Source organism: Hypomesus nipponensis, chromosome 8 (assembly GCF_054491055.1).
Source record: "Hypomesus nipponensis isolate SF chromosome 8, ASM5449105v1, whole genome shotgun sequence".
Lineage (NCBI taxonomy): Eukaryota > Metazoa > Chordata > Actinopteri > Osmeriformes > Osmeridae > Hypomesus > Hypomesus nipponensis.
In genome coordinates, this window is record NC_140368.1 from 15,943,578 (window position 1) to 15,959,439 (window position 15,862).

The 15,862-nt window shown below is 43.9% G+C and overlaps 1 protein-coding gene across 2 annotated transcripts in view; it reads right to left on the reverse strand.

Moving 5' to 3' along the window:
* The window catches only part of LOC146275317 (piezo-type mechanosensitive ion channel component 2-like), a 172,250-nt gene that overhangs the window by 958 nt on the left and 155,430 nt on the right, over window positions 1-15,862 (reverse strand). For both annotated transcript variants that reach the window (XM_084702443.1, XM_084702444.1), the window contains 16 exons: window positions 15,665-15,862; window positions 15,189-15,596; window positions 14,829-15,087; window positions 13,859-14,041; window positions 7,490-7,739; window positions 7,255-7,387; window positions 6,995-7,142; window positions 6,668-6,882; window positions 6,428-6,586; window positions 5,397-5,544; window positions 4,930-5,118; window positions 4,460-4,552; window positions 4,112-4,281; window positions 3,513-3,629; window positions 3,351-3,430; window positions 2,870-3,080 (listed from right to left, as the gene is read on the reverse strand). In XM_084702443.1, the coding sequence (XP_084558569.1) occupies window positions 2,870-3,080; window positions 3,351-3,430; window positions 3,513-3,629; window positions 4,112-4,281; window positions 4,460-4,552; window positions 4,930-5,118; window positions 5,397-5,544; window positions 6,428-6,586; window positions 6,668-6,882; window positions 6,995-7,142; window positions 7,255-7,387; window positions 7,490-7,739; window positions 13,859-14,041; window positions 14,829-15,087; window positions 15,189-15,596; window positions 15,665-15,862 (2,961 nt within the window). The remainder of the gene's footprint in view (window positions 1-2,869; window positions 3,081-3,350; window positions 3,431-3,512; window positions 3,630-4,111; window positions 4,282-4,459; window positions 4,553-4,929; window positions 5,119-5,396; window positions 5,545-6,427; window positions 6,587-6,667; window positions 6,883-6,994; window positions 7,143-7,254; window positions 7,388-7,489; window positions 7,740-13,858; window positions 14,042-14,828; window positions 15,088-15,188; window positions 15,597-15,664) is intronic.

Sequence of the window (15,862 nt, forward strand, 5' to 3'; positions counted from 1 at the left end):
TTCCATATTTTAAAGCATCAATCTGATGCATTTTTAGATACTTTTTTGCCAACCTGGGGAGAGCTGGAGAAACATAACTTAAGCCATGAGTCAAAAATTATTATGGCCTCCTTATTAAGTATTATGCAAGCCATTTAATGCCAGCCTGTCACTGGGTCTAACATTTACAGTATATGAGGCACAATGTGGTTAGGGCACCACAAATGGCTTAATGCATAACCCCCACAAGAGATGGTGGACATGCTGTAACCTAATCCTCGTGCTGCCTTCGGGTCACATGACCCAAAGGTTCATAACGAACCATCGTTGTGTTTACCCAATTTTACCCAATACAAAAGCAAATAAAAAAAATATATATTTTAACCTTCGCAATGTGGGGGGTCTGAGACAGTCCAATGGTTAAAAGAAAATGCTTCACTTTGTTTTTGTATGCGGTAAAGTTGTCGCAAACGACGGTGGGTCACAATGACTGATGGGTCAGAATGACCCGAAGATAACACACTCGTCTACTCTTCCATCATGATTGACAGCCAATACAAGTACCAGCCTACTATGAAGTCAAAATGCGTATCCGCAATACAAATTGCATACAGGTTGGCAGGTCTGCTTATTGATAGAACGGCAGGGACGGACTGGGAGTAAAAATAGGACCTGGACTTTGATCCAGACCGGCCCACCAGAACCGGTCCCATATACCCCACCACAGCGAGCACCCTGCCAATGCATGCAATTTCTGTGCCTGATGTGATGCTAGTTAGGGACTTCCATGATTAATGCGACCGCGTAGCGCACGAGCAAAATTTTGGGGCTGATTTGAGCGAATATTAGTTTTTGGAGCTTGAAACAAACAAACATAGCCGTTTGTCCAATTGGTAAAACGTTATCGAGTGAAGGTAATTACGTTTACGTTTCTTATCCTGGTTTTCCTTTTTTATATTGTCTCAAATTAGCTTTCGATCTGTCAGTGTCACTGTTGTGTGTAGGCAGCACTAAGGGCTGCATACGTTCATTTGGAATTTTCTACCGGAGCTTTAGCTGGCTGGCTAACGTTGTGTTCTCCTGCTGTGTTTAATGACTCAATTCATCAAGCTGTAGCTAACGTTAGCTAAATCTATGTCAACAGAGCTCCTGGGTAACTTAACTTAGATATACCAAAAAACATGATCAAAAAATAATTGAAACCATCATTCACCGAGGCCTTTCAGCTTCTGATGGTGGTTTGCACTCACTGGTGATGCAAGGCCCTCCGCGTTAATATTTCCATGCACTCGCGCTCCCTTCTGACACGCGCAACTGTTTGCAGTTCCAGGGGCGGATCTAGAAAAATATTCATGGGGTGGCAAGAGGGTGGCAGGAGATTTTGAGGGGTGGCACCCCGTGGCAGAAGTATATGCTGATTTAATCGCAGTCATATTAATACATGTTTATTTGGAATGCCCCCAAATTAAGACATTTTAGCTCTGAAACATTAGGCTACATTATTAATGCACAATATTAAAGCATTAAATCAAAGATATTGAGGAAACACTTTCATTTATTTATTGGCTATTGATTAATCAATAATAAACCGTATCACCAAACCGAAGGTTGGACAACTTGGTCAGCTAGTAGTAGAAATATGTGCTACAAGTTCAAAGTTTGTAAACACTGCACATGATGTGTATTCAAATGTCTGTTAGGTTTTTCGGCATTTGGGTTGCCTACTCTTTTACCCCGGTCCCTAAATATGACGCGGAGCCTGAACGGAGGTACGAATATGAATGTCTGTTGAATCTCGAATATAACACTGATTTCACCTCGGTCTCTCGCAAATGTCCGACTCGGCGGAGTGGGGAGGGTGGTTGGAGTCGTCTAGTGCTGCATTCACTTGCAGTGGGATATTAATAGCAGGCCCAAACGTAATTCGCGAGCGCAGAAATTTGACAAAAACCGGAGGAATTTCAAATAGAATGCATTGGTCTGAGGCAAAATTTAAATAAACTCGATAACTCATATTGCGTCTCTATTCTTTCTAAATATGTAACCTGTAAACAGAGCCCATTGCCACCAGTGTAGGTAGTTCTGTGACTGTGATAGCAATCGAAGGAAGTCTGTCAACCCTGAAACTGATATAGTAACGTGCACGTTAGACTGTAACCAATATTAAAACATTAGTCAAAAATGCCGAGATTCAGCCCTGAAGAATTGACACACAGAAACACTTATCAAGCTAAATTACGGCAATAGACAGGGCCAGGGAGTTTTCAGACGATCTTTATGATGATGGATCAATACTGTTTTGCAAAGTCTGCATTCAATCAACCATATTCTGAGTCAAACTGTTGTGGAACATCTTCGGTCGCTCAAACATAAGAACAGGGAGGCTATCAGAAATCCGCAGATTTTCAATCTGAATAACCACTGTTTTTTTTGTTTGTTTTTTTATCAGCAGATTTTGTTTGGGCTTGGATATTAGAAATTCGCTCTTGCAAATGTCCCAGAGGAGTGGGGAGGGTGGTTGGAGTGCTGCATTCACTAGCAGTCGGATATTGGAAATTTGCTCTCGCAAATGCCGATGAGCTGCAACTTTTCTTTGTTTTTAAAGCTGCCAACTGGGGTGGCACCTGGGGTGGCAAGGCTATTTTTAGGGTGGCTGTTGCCACCCCATGCCACCCCGGTAGATCCGCCCCTGCGCAGTTCACCGAATATGAATACCACCCCCCCCCCCCTAACAATTTCTCATTGAATCTACACGATTCACGTCGGTCACCTATTTTGGTTTCAAAACGGCGAATTTTGCCGAAAGGTGAGGGATTTTCATGTCTGAGACAGTGTACACTAGTGTTATGATGATTGTAGACAGTACGATTTATGTTGATGGTATATTCACCCGTATCCTGCCAGGAAGCCCAGACTGGGAGGGCTCACTTTGTCACTGAAGACATAGAGCTGTAGGCCCGCCCCCCTCTTTCCTCCAGAGGCTCCGCCCCTCATCTTTATCTTGCTGGCCGCTGGTTGGTCAACAATCCACCACTCCTGGATTTCTCCACTGCCATTGGTGGTCCGCTCCAAGGCTAGCAGGATGTTCTTATAGCCCTCCTCTGGTGGGACATTTGTTTATGCACTCATACAATTAATTTATTCATACTTTGGAAATGGAGGCTGATAGCATGTTTGCCAGTTGGCAATACAAAAAAGTTTAGCAAGCATTAGAAAATCTCTTTGCTGTTTGAGGTTTAACAATAATATGATACAGGATTGTTTTGCTCATTTTGCAGGGGTAGGCTACTGGCCTATTGGAACACATTAGTAATGCTAGCTAAAATAGGAACAACGTCAATTCTAGAGCTAGATTGAGGTTTAAGGGTTACCTTTATAGAGCTGTTCTATGGGTTTAGCGTTGGAGTCACTGGGAGCTCTGATGAAGCAGGGAAACACCTGCTCTATCACCCTGGAGACCAGACAACAACACTGCACTTAAAGTACTGGTGAGAGTATGTGAATTATTTGTGTGTGTGCGCTTGTGTGCTTACACAGCCTGGCTGCGTGTTCCGTTCAGCAGGTCTATGAGTTCCTGCCGCGTTGTCATGTCCAGATACGTAACATGTTTATCTGTGGCAACCTCAGCTTTTGCTCCAAGACTCAGGTTCCTGATGGAAAAAAAAGAGAATCTTTCCGTACTACGCTGTAGTCACGATGGCACAGTGTATTATTGCCTCACAGAAAGAAGGTCCTGGGTTCGACTGGGGAGTCTGTGTGGAGTTTCCCCACAAGGCATGAAGAACCCAAATCCAATGTGCAGAACAAATCACTCTCCTGCCCATGTCCATGGCCACAACATGTGAGCACTTGGACTTGGTTGCCTTGATGTGGCTGATTACTGCTCCTGGTTGTCCCGGGAGGAGTTTCTCACAACAGGAGGAGAAAATGCAGGATGCGTCTGGACCCTTCTGCATGTGTGTGTGTGTTCTCAGTGTCGCTGCTTTTTGCACACACGTGTGTGCCACTACTTCATGATAAAAACCACAGTACTCCATTATACTAGTATGGTTAACAGTGCTATGGTAGTATTCCAGTGGCAGTAGTATGCTAGAAGTATGGTCGTTTTGTAGTGCTACTACAAATACTGTACCTCTGTATTGTCCAGGACATGGTGACAGGAAACTGCTCCTCGTAGCTTAGCACATCCATGAGGTTGTTCCTGCTGGGGGGGCTGATGGTCCAGAGGGAGTTGCTGCTTCCCTCCAGCTCCGCCACCGTCAGGTCTTCAGAGGTGTACGCCTCCAGGAACTGCATGGCGCTCTGGAGCAGAGATCAGGGGTTAGACATGCTAGTGAGAGTTGGGGGGCAGCTAGGGCTTGTTAACATGCAGTACACACCAGGTATGGTTACATTCTTGTACTCCCTCCAAGTGTGTGTGTGCATGTGTGCAGGTCTGTGTGTAAAAGCCTGACAGACTGCCGTATTCTAAGTGACTCACAGGAATGTAGTTGTAGGAGTTCATGAAGTCAGAAAAGTCTGCTGCTGAGACATCCTTCAGCTGGTTCTGCTGAGCACTCATGGTGAAGATGGGCTGGAGGGGGAGGCGGAGGGGGAGGTGGAGGAGGAGGGGAGAAGAAACTGTCAGAAAAGTTGAAGATGTAACCTTTTATTCTGTATAAAATGATACTGTGTTTAGAGAGAGGCCATCCCCAAATGAACTATGGGCAATGACCAGGCTTAGGTAAACAGGAAGATCCTTATCTTATCTGAGCACGTCATTTAGCAGGGCCACTTCAATAAGCACACACGCAGACACACACACACACAAACGTGCGTCAGATCTGACAGTAACCAATTCAACCAAGTTCTAAAAAGTAACTTATAGTAACTACTACTTGTTACATCTTATTATCATACAAATAGTACATTCTTTTTATAATCCGATGAAAGCCCCCCTCCCCCTGCTACCTGGAAGCCCCCCAGGGTGATGGTTACAGACACGTCCAGGGGCTTGTTGACCACGCCGGCCACAGACTTGACCAGTGACATGAAGAGCAGTGGAAACCAGACGATGCAGATGAGTAGCAAGACGATCATGCCGCCCATGCCGTACTTCACCACCACCTTCTTCTTCTGGCCACGGGGCTGGGGGTAGCGCTGCAGGCACGGGAACATGTCATTAGAAACGCTCTGATTCCACATTACACTTGGAATTAGAACTTAAATTAACTTAGAATTTTTTTTTTTTTATGAAACACTTGGAATTAAGAAAATGAAACACTTGGAATTAAGAAAATTAAACAGCTCCTTCAAAGGAGCTCTCCTACTACTACCACTGCTCCCAGTAATTCTTCTGCTCCTCCTCGGTTCTACCAGGAGAACATCTGATCCCTGTTCCTTCTCTTACCAGGAGCCGCTGTTCTCTGGCAGCTCACCTTCTCTGATTCCCTCCAGCATTTGAGGACAAAGATGTGTGCGTAGATGTCCTCTACACAGATCCAGCTGGACAGGCTGAGAGTTGTATCAGTCCAGACCCAGTCCATCACTGCTCGCAGCTCTGTCAGGAAGGGAACCAAGCGGAACCTGACAGAACCAGGACAGCAGGTTAGAAACTACAGGTGGAACCCGGGGGTCAGATGGCTGAGCGGTTAGGGAGTTGGGCTATTAATCAGAAGCATACCTGAAGGGCTGAAAAAAGTGACACATTTTATACTTCTCTTTAAGCTCGCTCATTCTGGAAAACAATTGTCAATATTTTATGTGCTGGACCAGGGCTACTTTTTCATGATTATAAACGTTTGTTAAGGCTAACTCCGACTGCATTAAATCAACGTTAAATGATCCACCAGAGCAGGTGTTTCGAACACTCATTAAACCAGACACCAATTAATATTTAATTAATATTTAGCTCCAACATTGTAGGTAGGCTACTGCAACACATTTTGCTAATCTTACGTTAGCTGACAAGCTGACAAGTCGTCAAGCTGACTAATGTAGCCTTTTCAAAGAAGATTGATTGGCCAAGTGACTCACCTGACATATCACCAAAGATGCTTTATTGTGAAGACGACCACAGTAGGTTTTTGAAACTCCCGTTTATGGGAAATTGTATCGCCCCCCCCACCCCCAAATAAAAACTCTCCAGATCAACACAAGTCACGTGGATGACATTTTTTTCATTGAAACGGCTATTTTCACCAAAAAGTGACAAGTTTGCAGGTATGCAGAAGGTTGTTGGTTCGATTCCCGGCCATGCAAAATGAACTTGTGTCCTTGGGCAAGGCATGTCACTCTACTTACCTCGGGGAGAATGTCCCTATACTTACTGTAAGTCGCTCTGGATAAGAGCGTCTGCTAAATGACTAAACATAAATGTAAATGGAACCCTGTCATCCTGCAGCATCAACACCATCACCAGAGATGAGCCTTGGACTAGGACCAAGCTGAGCTGGTTTAACATGCTTACCCTTGAAACAGAAAGAGGTTGAGGTAGTTGTAGCTCTTGGTCAGGAAATTTCCCAGGACACGGGTGGGGTAGCCACAGCGGATCTGATAGGCAGACAGGCCAAAGTAGATACACTTGACGAAGTACCACAGCTGAGCCACAGTGTTCTGGCTGAAACGCCTGGGAAAGGGGTCAAGGGTCAAAGATTAATATTCAGACTCGGTCAGGGTGAGGTAGTAACTACTACCATCAGACATGTACCTCTCAGTGACCCCCGGCAGGATGAAGAACATCCAGAAGTGGATGCCAAACACCAAGATGACCTGGAAGATGACCTTCCCCATCACTGTCTTCCTCAGGTACAGGGCCCGGTCCACCACCATGGTGCCAAACTGGATCAACACCATCACAAGGAACGCTTCTGGAACCTGGTCTTCCGACAAGGACGAAGTGATGTCGGCTGCTGCTGAGTGCTTCTGTGGGTGTCACATGATGTGGTTAGATAGGAAAGAATGCTGCCATGAATTATGTCATTATTCTTTGATTGAGGCAAGTGTATCAATAAAGTTTTGCTGCATTGAAACTCACCCCAAAGGCCCAAAAGCCAAATACAATGATTATGAAATCAACTGTGTCAGCAAGGAACATGAGAACGTAGACGTCAGTGACAGCGCTGTACTCTGGGTGGATCAGACTGTAGAAGAACTGGCGAATAGGAACGTAGAACTGAAGCGTCCTGGAGAGAGGATGCATACATGTTTTATATGTCACCATACTGTGAATGGATGGAAGATGGATGGATGATGAATAAATAGATAGATAAATGAATAGATAGGAAACATAGATACCCATTGACAGTGAAGCTTTTGGCTCTTATCAGCTGCTCTTGTAGTTTTTCTAGAATCATCTCTTTCTTGCTGCGTTGTTGGACACACCCCATACTGCCTCCCTTCCTCAAGCTGCCACGAGAACTTACACTACCTGTGTCCACACACATGCATCATATATGCATCACACACAGATACAGACACAGATCAGAGCTACTTGACAGCGGGCATCAGAGAGGGGGCAGCAGAGGCTCACCTCTGGAGTGAGCAGAGCGCTGGGAGATGGAGCTCTTGCGGCAGAGCGGCATGGAGGTTGAGTGGGAGTGTTTGGAGAAGCGTCGGAGCACAGTCTCCTGGGAGGAGGGGCTCGCTGGAGGATGCTTCTCTTCTCTGGCCTTGCTTCGACCCTTCTTCTCTGAGTTGCTATGGCGACGTTTGGCAGGTCTTGCTATGGTGACGTTTGCCACTCCTCTTCTGGAGTCATCCTCATCCCACAGGCCATGGCACTAATGGCAACAGCACCATCATCATCAACAACAACACCATCATCCTCAACAACAACACCATCATCAACAACAACACCACCATCATCATCAACAACAACAAAAACAACACCATCATCATCATCAACACAATCTTCATCAACAACACCATCATCGTCAACAACAACACCATCATCATCAACAACACCATCATCATCATCATCAACAACAACACAATCTTCATCATCAACAACACCATCATCATCTTCGTCGTCGTCATCATCATCATCCACAACAACAACACCATCATCAACAACAACAACAACACCATCATCCTCAACAACAACACAATCTTCATCACCATCATCCTCAACAACAACACAATCTTCATCAACAACATCATCATCAACAACACCATCATCATCAACAACAACTCCATCATCAATAACAACACCATCAACAACACTATCATCATCAACCACAATACCAACATCCTCTACGTCATCAACAACAACACCAGGGGCCCGTTCGTCGTAAGAGTTGAAGCTAAGTTAATCATTTGTCCCTTTAGCCCATTAACATTAGCGAGCTAACTTAGAACCGCAAATATCGGTTCGTCGACAGCTGATCCGCATCCAAATCATGTGGTTGATTTCAATCAGGCTAAACTTATCAGGGCAAGTGCACGAGCACGTCCTACTTCAAAAGGCAGGAAAGGTCGATCACCAAAACTGTGATTTTCTAACGGTATAATGGCGGAAAAGACGAAAGAGAGAGCGGTGATATTCTCGCCATCTGAGCAAACTATTATAATGAGTCTCTACGAAAACAATAAGCATATTATCTTTGCTAAGACAAACACCGCCACTGCTGCCAGAGCAAGACAGGCATCTTGGCAAAAAAAATTGCCGATAAACTAAATGTGTATTTTGGTAAAATGTATAGGCTCATCTTTAGTGCCTTATTACCCCAATTAATCAGATCACATTTCTTTAAATGTGCCTGCTGGCAGTAGGCTTAATGGAAATTAATCACCGAATGAGATCTTGCTAGCGAAAATAATGATATCAACTCTTTCAGAATAAGTATAAAAACAAGGCCAAAGAGTATCTAATTGATACAAATTCATAGACACATGAGGATATATGTAGGGTAATATCAGGTAAAATGGCCCACTTTTTGGTAAATCCTTGGGACAACAATACAATACCATATATGCCTTTTCCATGTGTTTTTATGATTACTTATGACTGTTTTTGATATTTTTTTGTTGAAATTATGTAATTTAATATAATTATTTAGGCCCTACAGTTCTTGAAACATCAGCTGTGCCAACTTTTTTTGCACGAGCAGTTTCAGGTAAAATGGACCAGGAGGGTAATCGTCGTAGCTCGCTAAGCAGTTTAGCGAGCTAATTTTCAGGCTAAGATAAAACACGCCCCTCTTTTTGGTTCGTGGAAGCAAGTTTAGATAAATCACCATAGTAACATATCAATTAGCACTAACCTGCTCGAGAGCAGGCTAACGTAAGTGTAGCTGGATAAGCTTGCCACACCCCCGAAAAATAATTGGCAGCTCCCTTTTTGAGAGACCCAGCTGACCAAGGAGATACATTCTACTTCGATTAGCTTTCCATACCATTACCAATAGAGTTCTTCGCGATCGCCAAGATCCTTTATTTCACACGGATGAGTTCTTGTTTGAGCGATATCGATTCAGCCAACAAGGATTATTTGCAAGACCTTCTCGGGCCGTAGGCTACATTGCAAATATCACACAAAGTTTAGTGCTTTATGAGCTTATGCTGCTGTATGTGAATATGTAACGCGTCTTAAGAAATGTCTTATCTGTTGTGCCTGTGTTTTTATGTTTCACTGTGGGAGAGTGGAAAACGTCATAGATTCCTTTTCATATCTTGACGTGAAGAAATTGACAACGAAGCTACTTGAAACTTTTATTGTGCTTCAGACTCTCTGCATAGCCTTGAGGTTTTTCCCGTCAGGTATATTTTTATACAGTATAAGCGATGCAGAAAACATTGGCAAAGCCACAGCATGCGTTGCCGTAAGAAAAGTGTACTTGGCCCTTAACCAGCTGATGAATCAATTCATCATATTCCCTGGTCATGTCCCAGTCAATGAAATCAAGAGGGATTTACACATAGGCCTACATGCATATACACATGTATAGTGTGATATCAGGTAAAAGGGGCCATCAGGTAAAGTGGGCCATTTAAGGTTTAAGGGTCCCAGCCCTGACAAGTAACGGGGGATTTGATTGCTTTATGGTTGCTATGGTGGACGGGCCAATAATTCAAACAAGACTGCACCAGAAAGCTGCATGGTAAGTAGCCTGGCAAACCAAATCTAACTGAACTATTATAAGGATGATAAATCTATAAAAACAAAAACATGCACATAAAAAACGATGCATAATATCTGTCTTGATGGCATCAATCAGAAATAATGTTGTTAGTTTGGTATATGAAGATATTTTTTGAAAAAGTTATGTTTGCCTAATTTACCTTAACCCACTGAGGTAAAATGGGCAACATGGTTTCAGCTAAAATGCACACATACACATGTGTTGGAGTGTGAGGGTATGTGTGTCACACCATGACCCCCCCAACAAAAATAATGGTAGTAGATATTTTATGTACAGTGAGTATGGCGAACGAGAAGGAAGCGAGAGGAGAGGGCCAGTGAAACTGCAAAGGGAAATAGTAATTTATCATCAATTTTATTTTTAAAACACAGTTGCTTATACAGCCACATAACATTTAAACTGCATTAAACAAACATATTGATATGTGTCATAATAAAAAAAAAGATCCTGAAGCCCAGACTCGTCACAGTTCCATATATATGTGACGGTGTGCCCTCAATACCCAGCTCAACCAAAAGGCTCTCATACTGGTTAAACCACTGGCTAACCACCTCTTTGTTGAGTCCAGCAGCCCGTGCTGCAGGCAGAACCTCTGGCTTGTGCATTCCAAGCTCTGGGTTGTGCTTTAGAAAGTTCTTAAACCAGTAATATCCGGCCCTCCCTGCTGTCTTGAAGAAACCAGATATGTAGTTCTTGGCTGCAAAATCAAAGGCCACTTGCTGGACATCACGTTTTGTGAAGGGAAACCCCCTCTGCGCCAATGTGTTGAGGGTGGCAGCAAGCTCCCTTTCCGGCTCCTGTGGAAAGTAGGGCTTCCGCCCTGACACAAGTTCACTGCCAGTCACCTTTCCACTGATGCGTTTTTGCAGTGTGGATCGCGGCACACCCCATGCTCTTGATAAGAGGTGCACACTCACTGTAATTCCTTTCTTCTCTCCCTCCATGTATTCATCTAAGGCCCCCTTCATCCTCTCCTCTTTCCACAGATTGTAATTGTTTGGCCTTCCTTTCCATCCCTGTTTTATCTTTGTATCTTTTCCTCTCTGGTCCTTGCTCCTCCTCTCTTTTCTCTCCCTTTCCTTCTCCTTCTCTCCTCTCCTCTCGCTTCCTTCTCGTTCGCCATACTCCCTGTACATAAAATATCTACTACCATTATTTTTGTTGGGGGGGTCATGGTGTGACACACACACCCTCACACTCCAACACATGTGTATGTGTGCATTTTAGCTGAAACCATGTTGCCCATTTTACCTCAGTGGGTTAAGGTAAATTAGGCCACCAAGAAAAACATAACTTTTTCAAAAAATATCTTCATATACCAAACTAACAACATTATTTCTGATTGATGCCATCAAGACATATATTATGCATCGTTTTTTTATGTGCATGTTCTTGTTTTTATAGATTTATCATCCTTATCCACCTTTTTCCTGGTTAGCGAATTTACCCATGATTCATAGCGGGTTTCAACCGGAAGCCGGTTTTCGTTTTCCGGTTCGAAGCTTGTGTACGTTTGTTAGACCGTAGATTGCTATTTTGTTTGCTGTAAAAGACTGTGTTTCTCCATGGATGAAGCACAAATGGACAAAAAACGGAGGTGGATACACACCATGGATGTTTTAACAAGTCGTGACGACAGTACCGTACAGTCCCTCATCCATCCCGTCTGACAGAGTGGCTAGATGACATGAAGCAATGACCCAATGTTAGCTAGCCTACAACAACGTTGTTAATTACCTTTTATTTTCTGAAGGTGTTGATGGCGAAGAGTTGCGTAATTACACAAGCACAGTAGCATATACTTACTATACTTGCATAGTAACAAAATAGGTAGCCTACAGTATTGTTGAAGAAAGACAGCAGCTTTATATTTTTTAAGGCAGCAGTAGAGCCCAGTCAGTGTCAATAAAGCTAAACATACAGCATGGGTAATGCTGAGGAAAAGTGGAGTCAATGACATTTACTAATTTAGCAGACACTTTCATCCAAAGCGACTTCCAAGAGAGAGCTTTGCAAAGTGCATTGGTCACTGATAATAACAACAAGATAGCCCCAACAACATTGCGGGTAGCCAAAACATGAAGCACATATTGTGAACAACCAAAATAAGTGCCAAAGGGAAGAACCATAAGAGCATGTAGTTAAGCAAGTTACAATACATTAGCTACAATACATTGAGACAGTCGGCAGCCGGGTTAGGGAAGTCATGTAGCCATGCAGCAGCTATTCTGTGGAAAGTAAAAATATTTATATATTAATATTAATACTACATATGCACAGCACTTGACAAAATGTACTTTTACACTTGTAATTTAATATGTTCATGCTTATTGTATTTATTTATCCACCTACAATATTGATAGTGATGCCATTATTGCATTATTGCGTAGCCCAGATGAAGCTCCGGATCAGGATACAGTTCGGTTGGCTTTTTTTTTAAGAAATGGAAAGAGCAAACATACACTTTCTTTGGAGGGTGTTTTAGTTTTAAAGCTGCAAGCCACGCTGTTTTGCGTTCCTTATTCCCTGGCATGGAGTGCAAGCGGGCGATGGACACAGACAATTTCTTTGAAGTTGTTGATGTTCGAAGTAAGACGTTTCCGACGAAAATCTTCAATTTTCTTGAATTGTTATGGCAACCGACAAGGGCACAAGTGTAACCTGAACTCATGTTAACAACATTTAATTAAACATAACTCATTCTAATCAATGCAATGTTGCCTTCTCTGTCGATATCATGGTACGCAAGTAGAGGTTAGACGCTGAACAGGAAACACAAAACCGGAAGTAGTTCAGTACCCATTGGTTGCTGGAGAAACAGGTGGATAATAGTTCAGTTAGATTTGCTATGCCAGGCTAATTACCATGCAGCTTTCTGGTGCAGTCTTGTTTGAATTATTGGCCCGTCCACCATAGCAACCATAAAGCAATCAAACCCCCGTTACTTGTCAGGGCTGGGACCCTCAAACCTTAAATGGCCCATCAAACCTGATGGCCCCTTTTACCTGATATCACACTATGTGTATATGCATGCAGGCATATGTGTAAATCCCTCTTTGATTTCATTGACTGGGACATGGCCAGGGAATATAATGAATTGATTCATCAGCTGGTTAAGCGCCAAGTACACTTTTCTTACGGCAACGCATGCTGTGGCTTTGCCAATTTTTTCTGCATCGCTTATACTGTATAAAAATGTACCTGATGCGAAAAGCACAGGCACAACAGATAAGACATTTCTTAAGACATTGCGTTACATATTCACATACAGCAGGATAAAGCACTAAACTTTGTGTGATATTTGCAATGTAGCCTACGGCCCGAGAATGTCTTGCAAATAATCCTCGTCGGCTGAATCGATATCGCTCAAACAAGAACTCATCCGTGTGATATAAAGGATCTTGGCGATCGCGAAGAACTCTATTGGTAATGGTATGGAAAGCCAATCGAACTAGAATATATCTCCTTGGTCAGCTGGGTCTCCCAAAAAGGGAGCTGCCAATTATTTTTCGGGGGTGTGGCAAGCTTATCCAGCTACACTTACGTTAGCCTGCTCTGGAGCAGGTTAGTGCTAATTGATATGTTACTATGGTGATTTATCTAAACTTGCTTCCACAAACCAAAAAGAGAGCGTGTTTTATCTTAGCCTGAAAATTAGCTCTCTAAACTGCTTAGCAAGCTACGACGAATACCCCCCAGCATGATCATCATCATCAACAGCAGCAGCAGGAGGGAAGTTAGGAGGTTAGGAGTGTTACCTTGAGGATGGAGCGATGAAAGAAGAGTGCCAGCAGCTGAATGAGGTCATAGTGGACATAGCCCTCTTTTTTCTCCACACCGATGATGTTGGGCGGGTGAAAGGGCTTGGTCCGGTCAAGCTCCATGTTTTGATTGAATGGGAAAAACCCAAATTGGAAGAAGTACTTTATCACTATGGTAACCTGTGAAAATTGTAGATGAATCAATTCATATTCAACATAATCAACAGTTTTACCACAGCACACCATGTTTGTCTAATATGACTATATAATATGACTTTATATAATGAGGTGTGTGGTAGTCTGTGTACGAGGTGTGTGGTACAAGCTAGTTCAAGTATATGTGTTTCTGGTGTAATAGAAAATTAGCCTCAAACTAATTAATTATTGCTGAGGTTTTAACTTCTGTAAAAATAGCATAACCTTTTAGCCTAAGACAGAATTGCTTAAGTTTCTGTTTGCTGACAAACATCTAACAATTTGACTGTTTGACCCTGGTTGTTTTGCCCATACTCCAGGGGTTATTGCTGACAAGTTCTGCTTCTGTCGTCTCAAGCTCTGTTTTTTAATATTGAGCATCTGTATTCAGTTCTGCAACCTATTTCCCTTTTAACTTTCTGTTGTTGAATAGTTCCTCTTTTGATAGACATGAACTATTAAACTAATGATAATGAGACTAGTGACTGTCTGGAATTACTGTATAAAAGAGTGTTCAGATCATGACACCTTTAGTGAGCCCTTCTACTCCAGACATCATTTATGATCTTGTTTTAGAACTGCTCCTCTTGCTTGCAAAAATAAACAGATAAAGACATATTCTTCTGACTTCAGACATTCAATCGTAGAAAATTCTACAACACTGGTATGTGTGTATAGGTGTGTGCAGTTCAGGTGTTTGTGTACTGGTGTGTGTACACGTGTGTGTGTACAGCTGATTGTGTTTGCAGGTATGTGTACAGGTGTGTCGTACCTCAGTGTAGACAATGGCAGTCATCCAGAAGCGTTTGGAGGGGCGTGGCACAGACAGCATGGCCCACAGAAAGATGAGGATGGGCAGCACCAGGGTGGCACAGCTGGCAGACACCATGTGGTTGAGGATGATGACCAGGTAGCAGACCATCTCAGATCTGGCCACTAGGATGTTGTACAACGCATAGCACAGCAGCAACAGGGCAGGCTGGTCACCGAAGAAGCGCTCAGAAGCCTCCAGCTCCTCATCATAGAACATTCTGGAATTAGAGAGAATGTTGGGGAGGGAGATTTAGATGCCTTTAACAATTGGAGTTGTTAAATGTGAGTGTCTCAGCATCTGATTGGTTGGCAGACCGACCTATTGCTGAGCAGCTCGCTGGCAGTGAGCTCATGGGTCAGAGAGGGGAGTGCATCTGGCTCCTCCCTCTCCTCAGGTGCCATAACCACCCGACGTTTTGTCCTGGGCACCCCCCCTGCCACCTCCGTCCCGCCCTCCTGCAGGTCCAAGCCCAGGGCCAGGCTGTATGAGGGGGGGATGTCCACCTCCCGAGGACTCTGCCCGAGGGATTGGGCTGAGTCCAGCTGCAGCTCAGTGGAGCCAGAACAGGAGGGACACCAGCCACCCTGCTCCCAAGCCACTCCCTCAAAGATCCCCCCTGGGGATGGAGCAGGCTGGCTTGGGGGGTTCGTCAGGGAGGGAGGGTCCACTGCCATCTTCTTCAGAGTGCCTTGTCCCGAGCACAGTGCTGTGGTCTTGGTGTGTTCACTGGGGGAGGGGGTATAAAGTTAGGACACTGATGTTAGAGGAGAAGAGAGGAGACAATGAGAGCTAACCTGACTGTTCTGCTGTCCACGCTCTCCAGAGAGGAAGAAATGGAGAAGGTAGAGGAGGAAGGGAGGTCCATTCCTGCCATCTTTTGAAGCATGGGCCGTGGTCGCTGGCTGGTCATGAGCACGTGGGGTCTCTCCCCCAACTCTGAGTGGTCCAGGTTGGACTGGTACAAGTACATCAGGGTGGCATCAGTGTGTGTA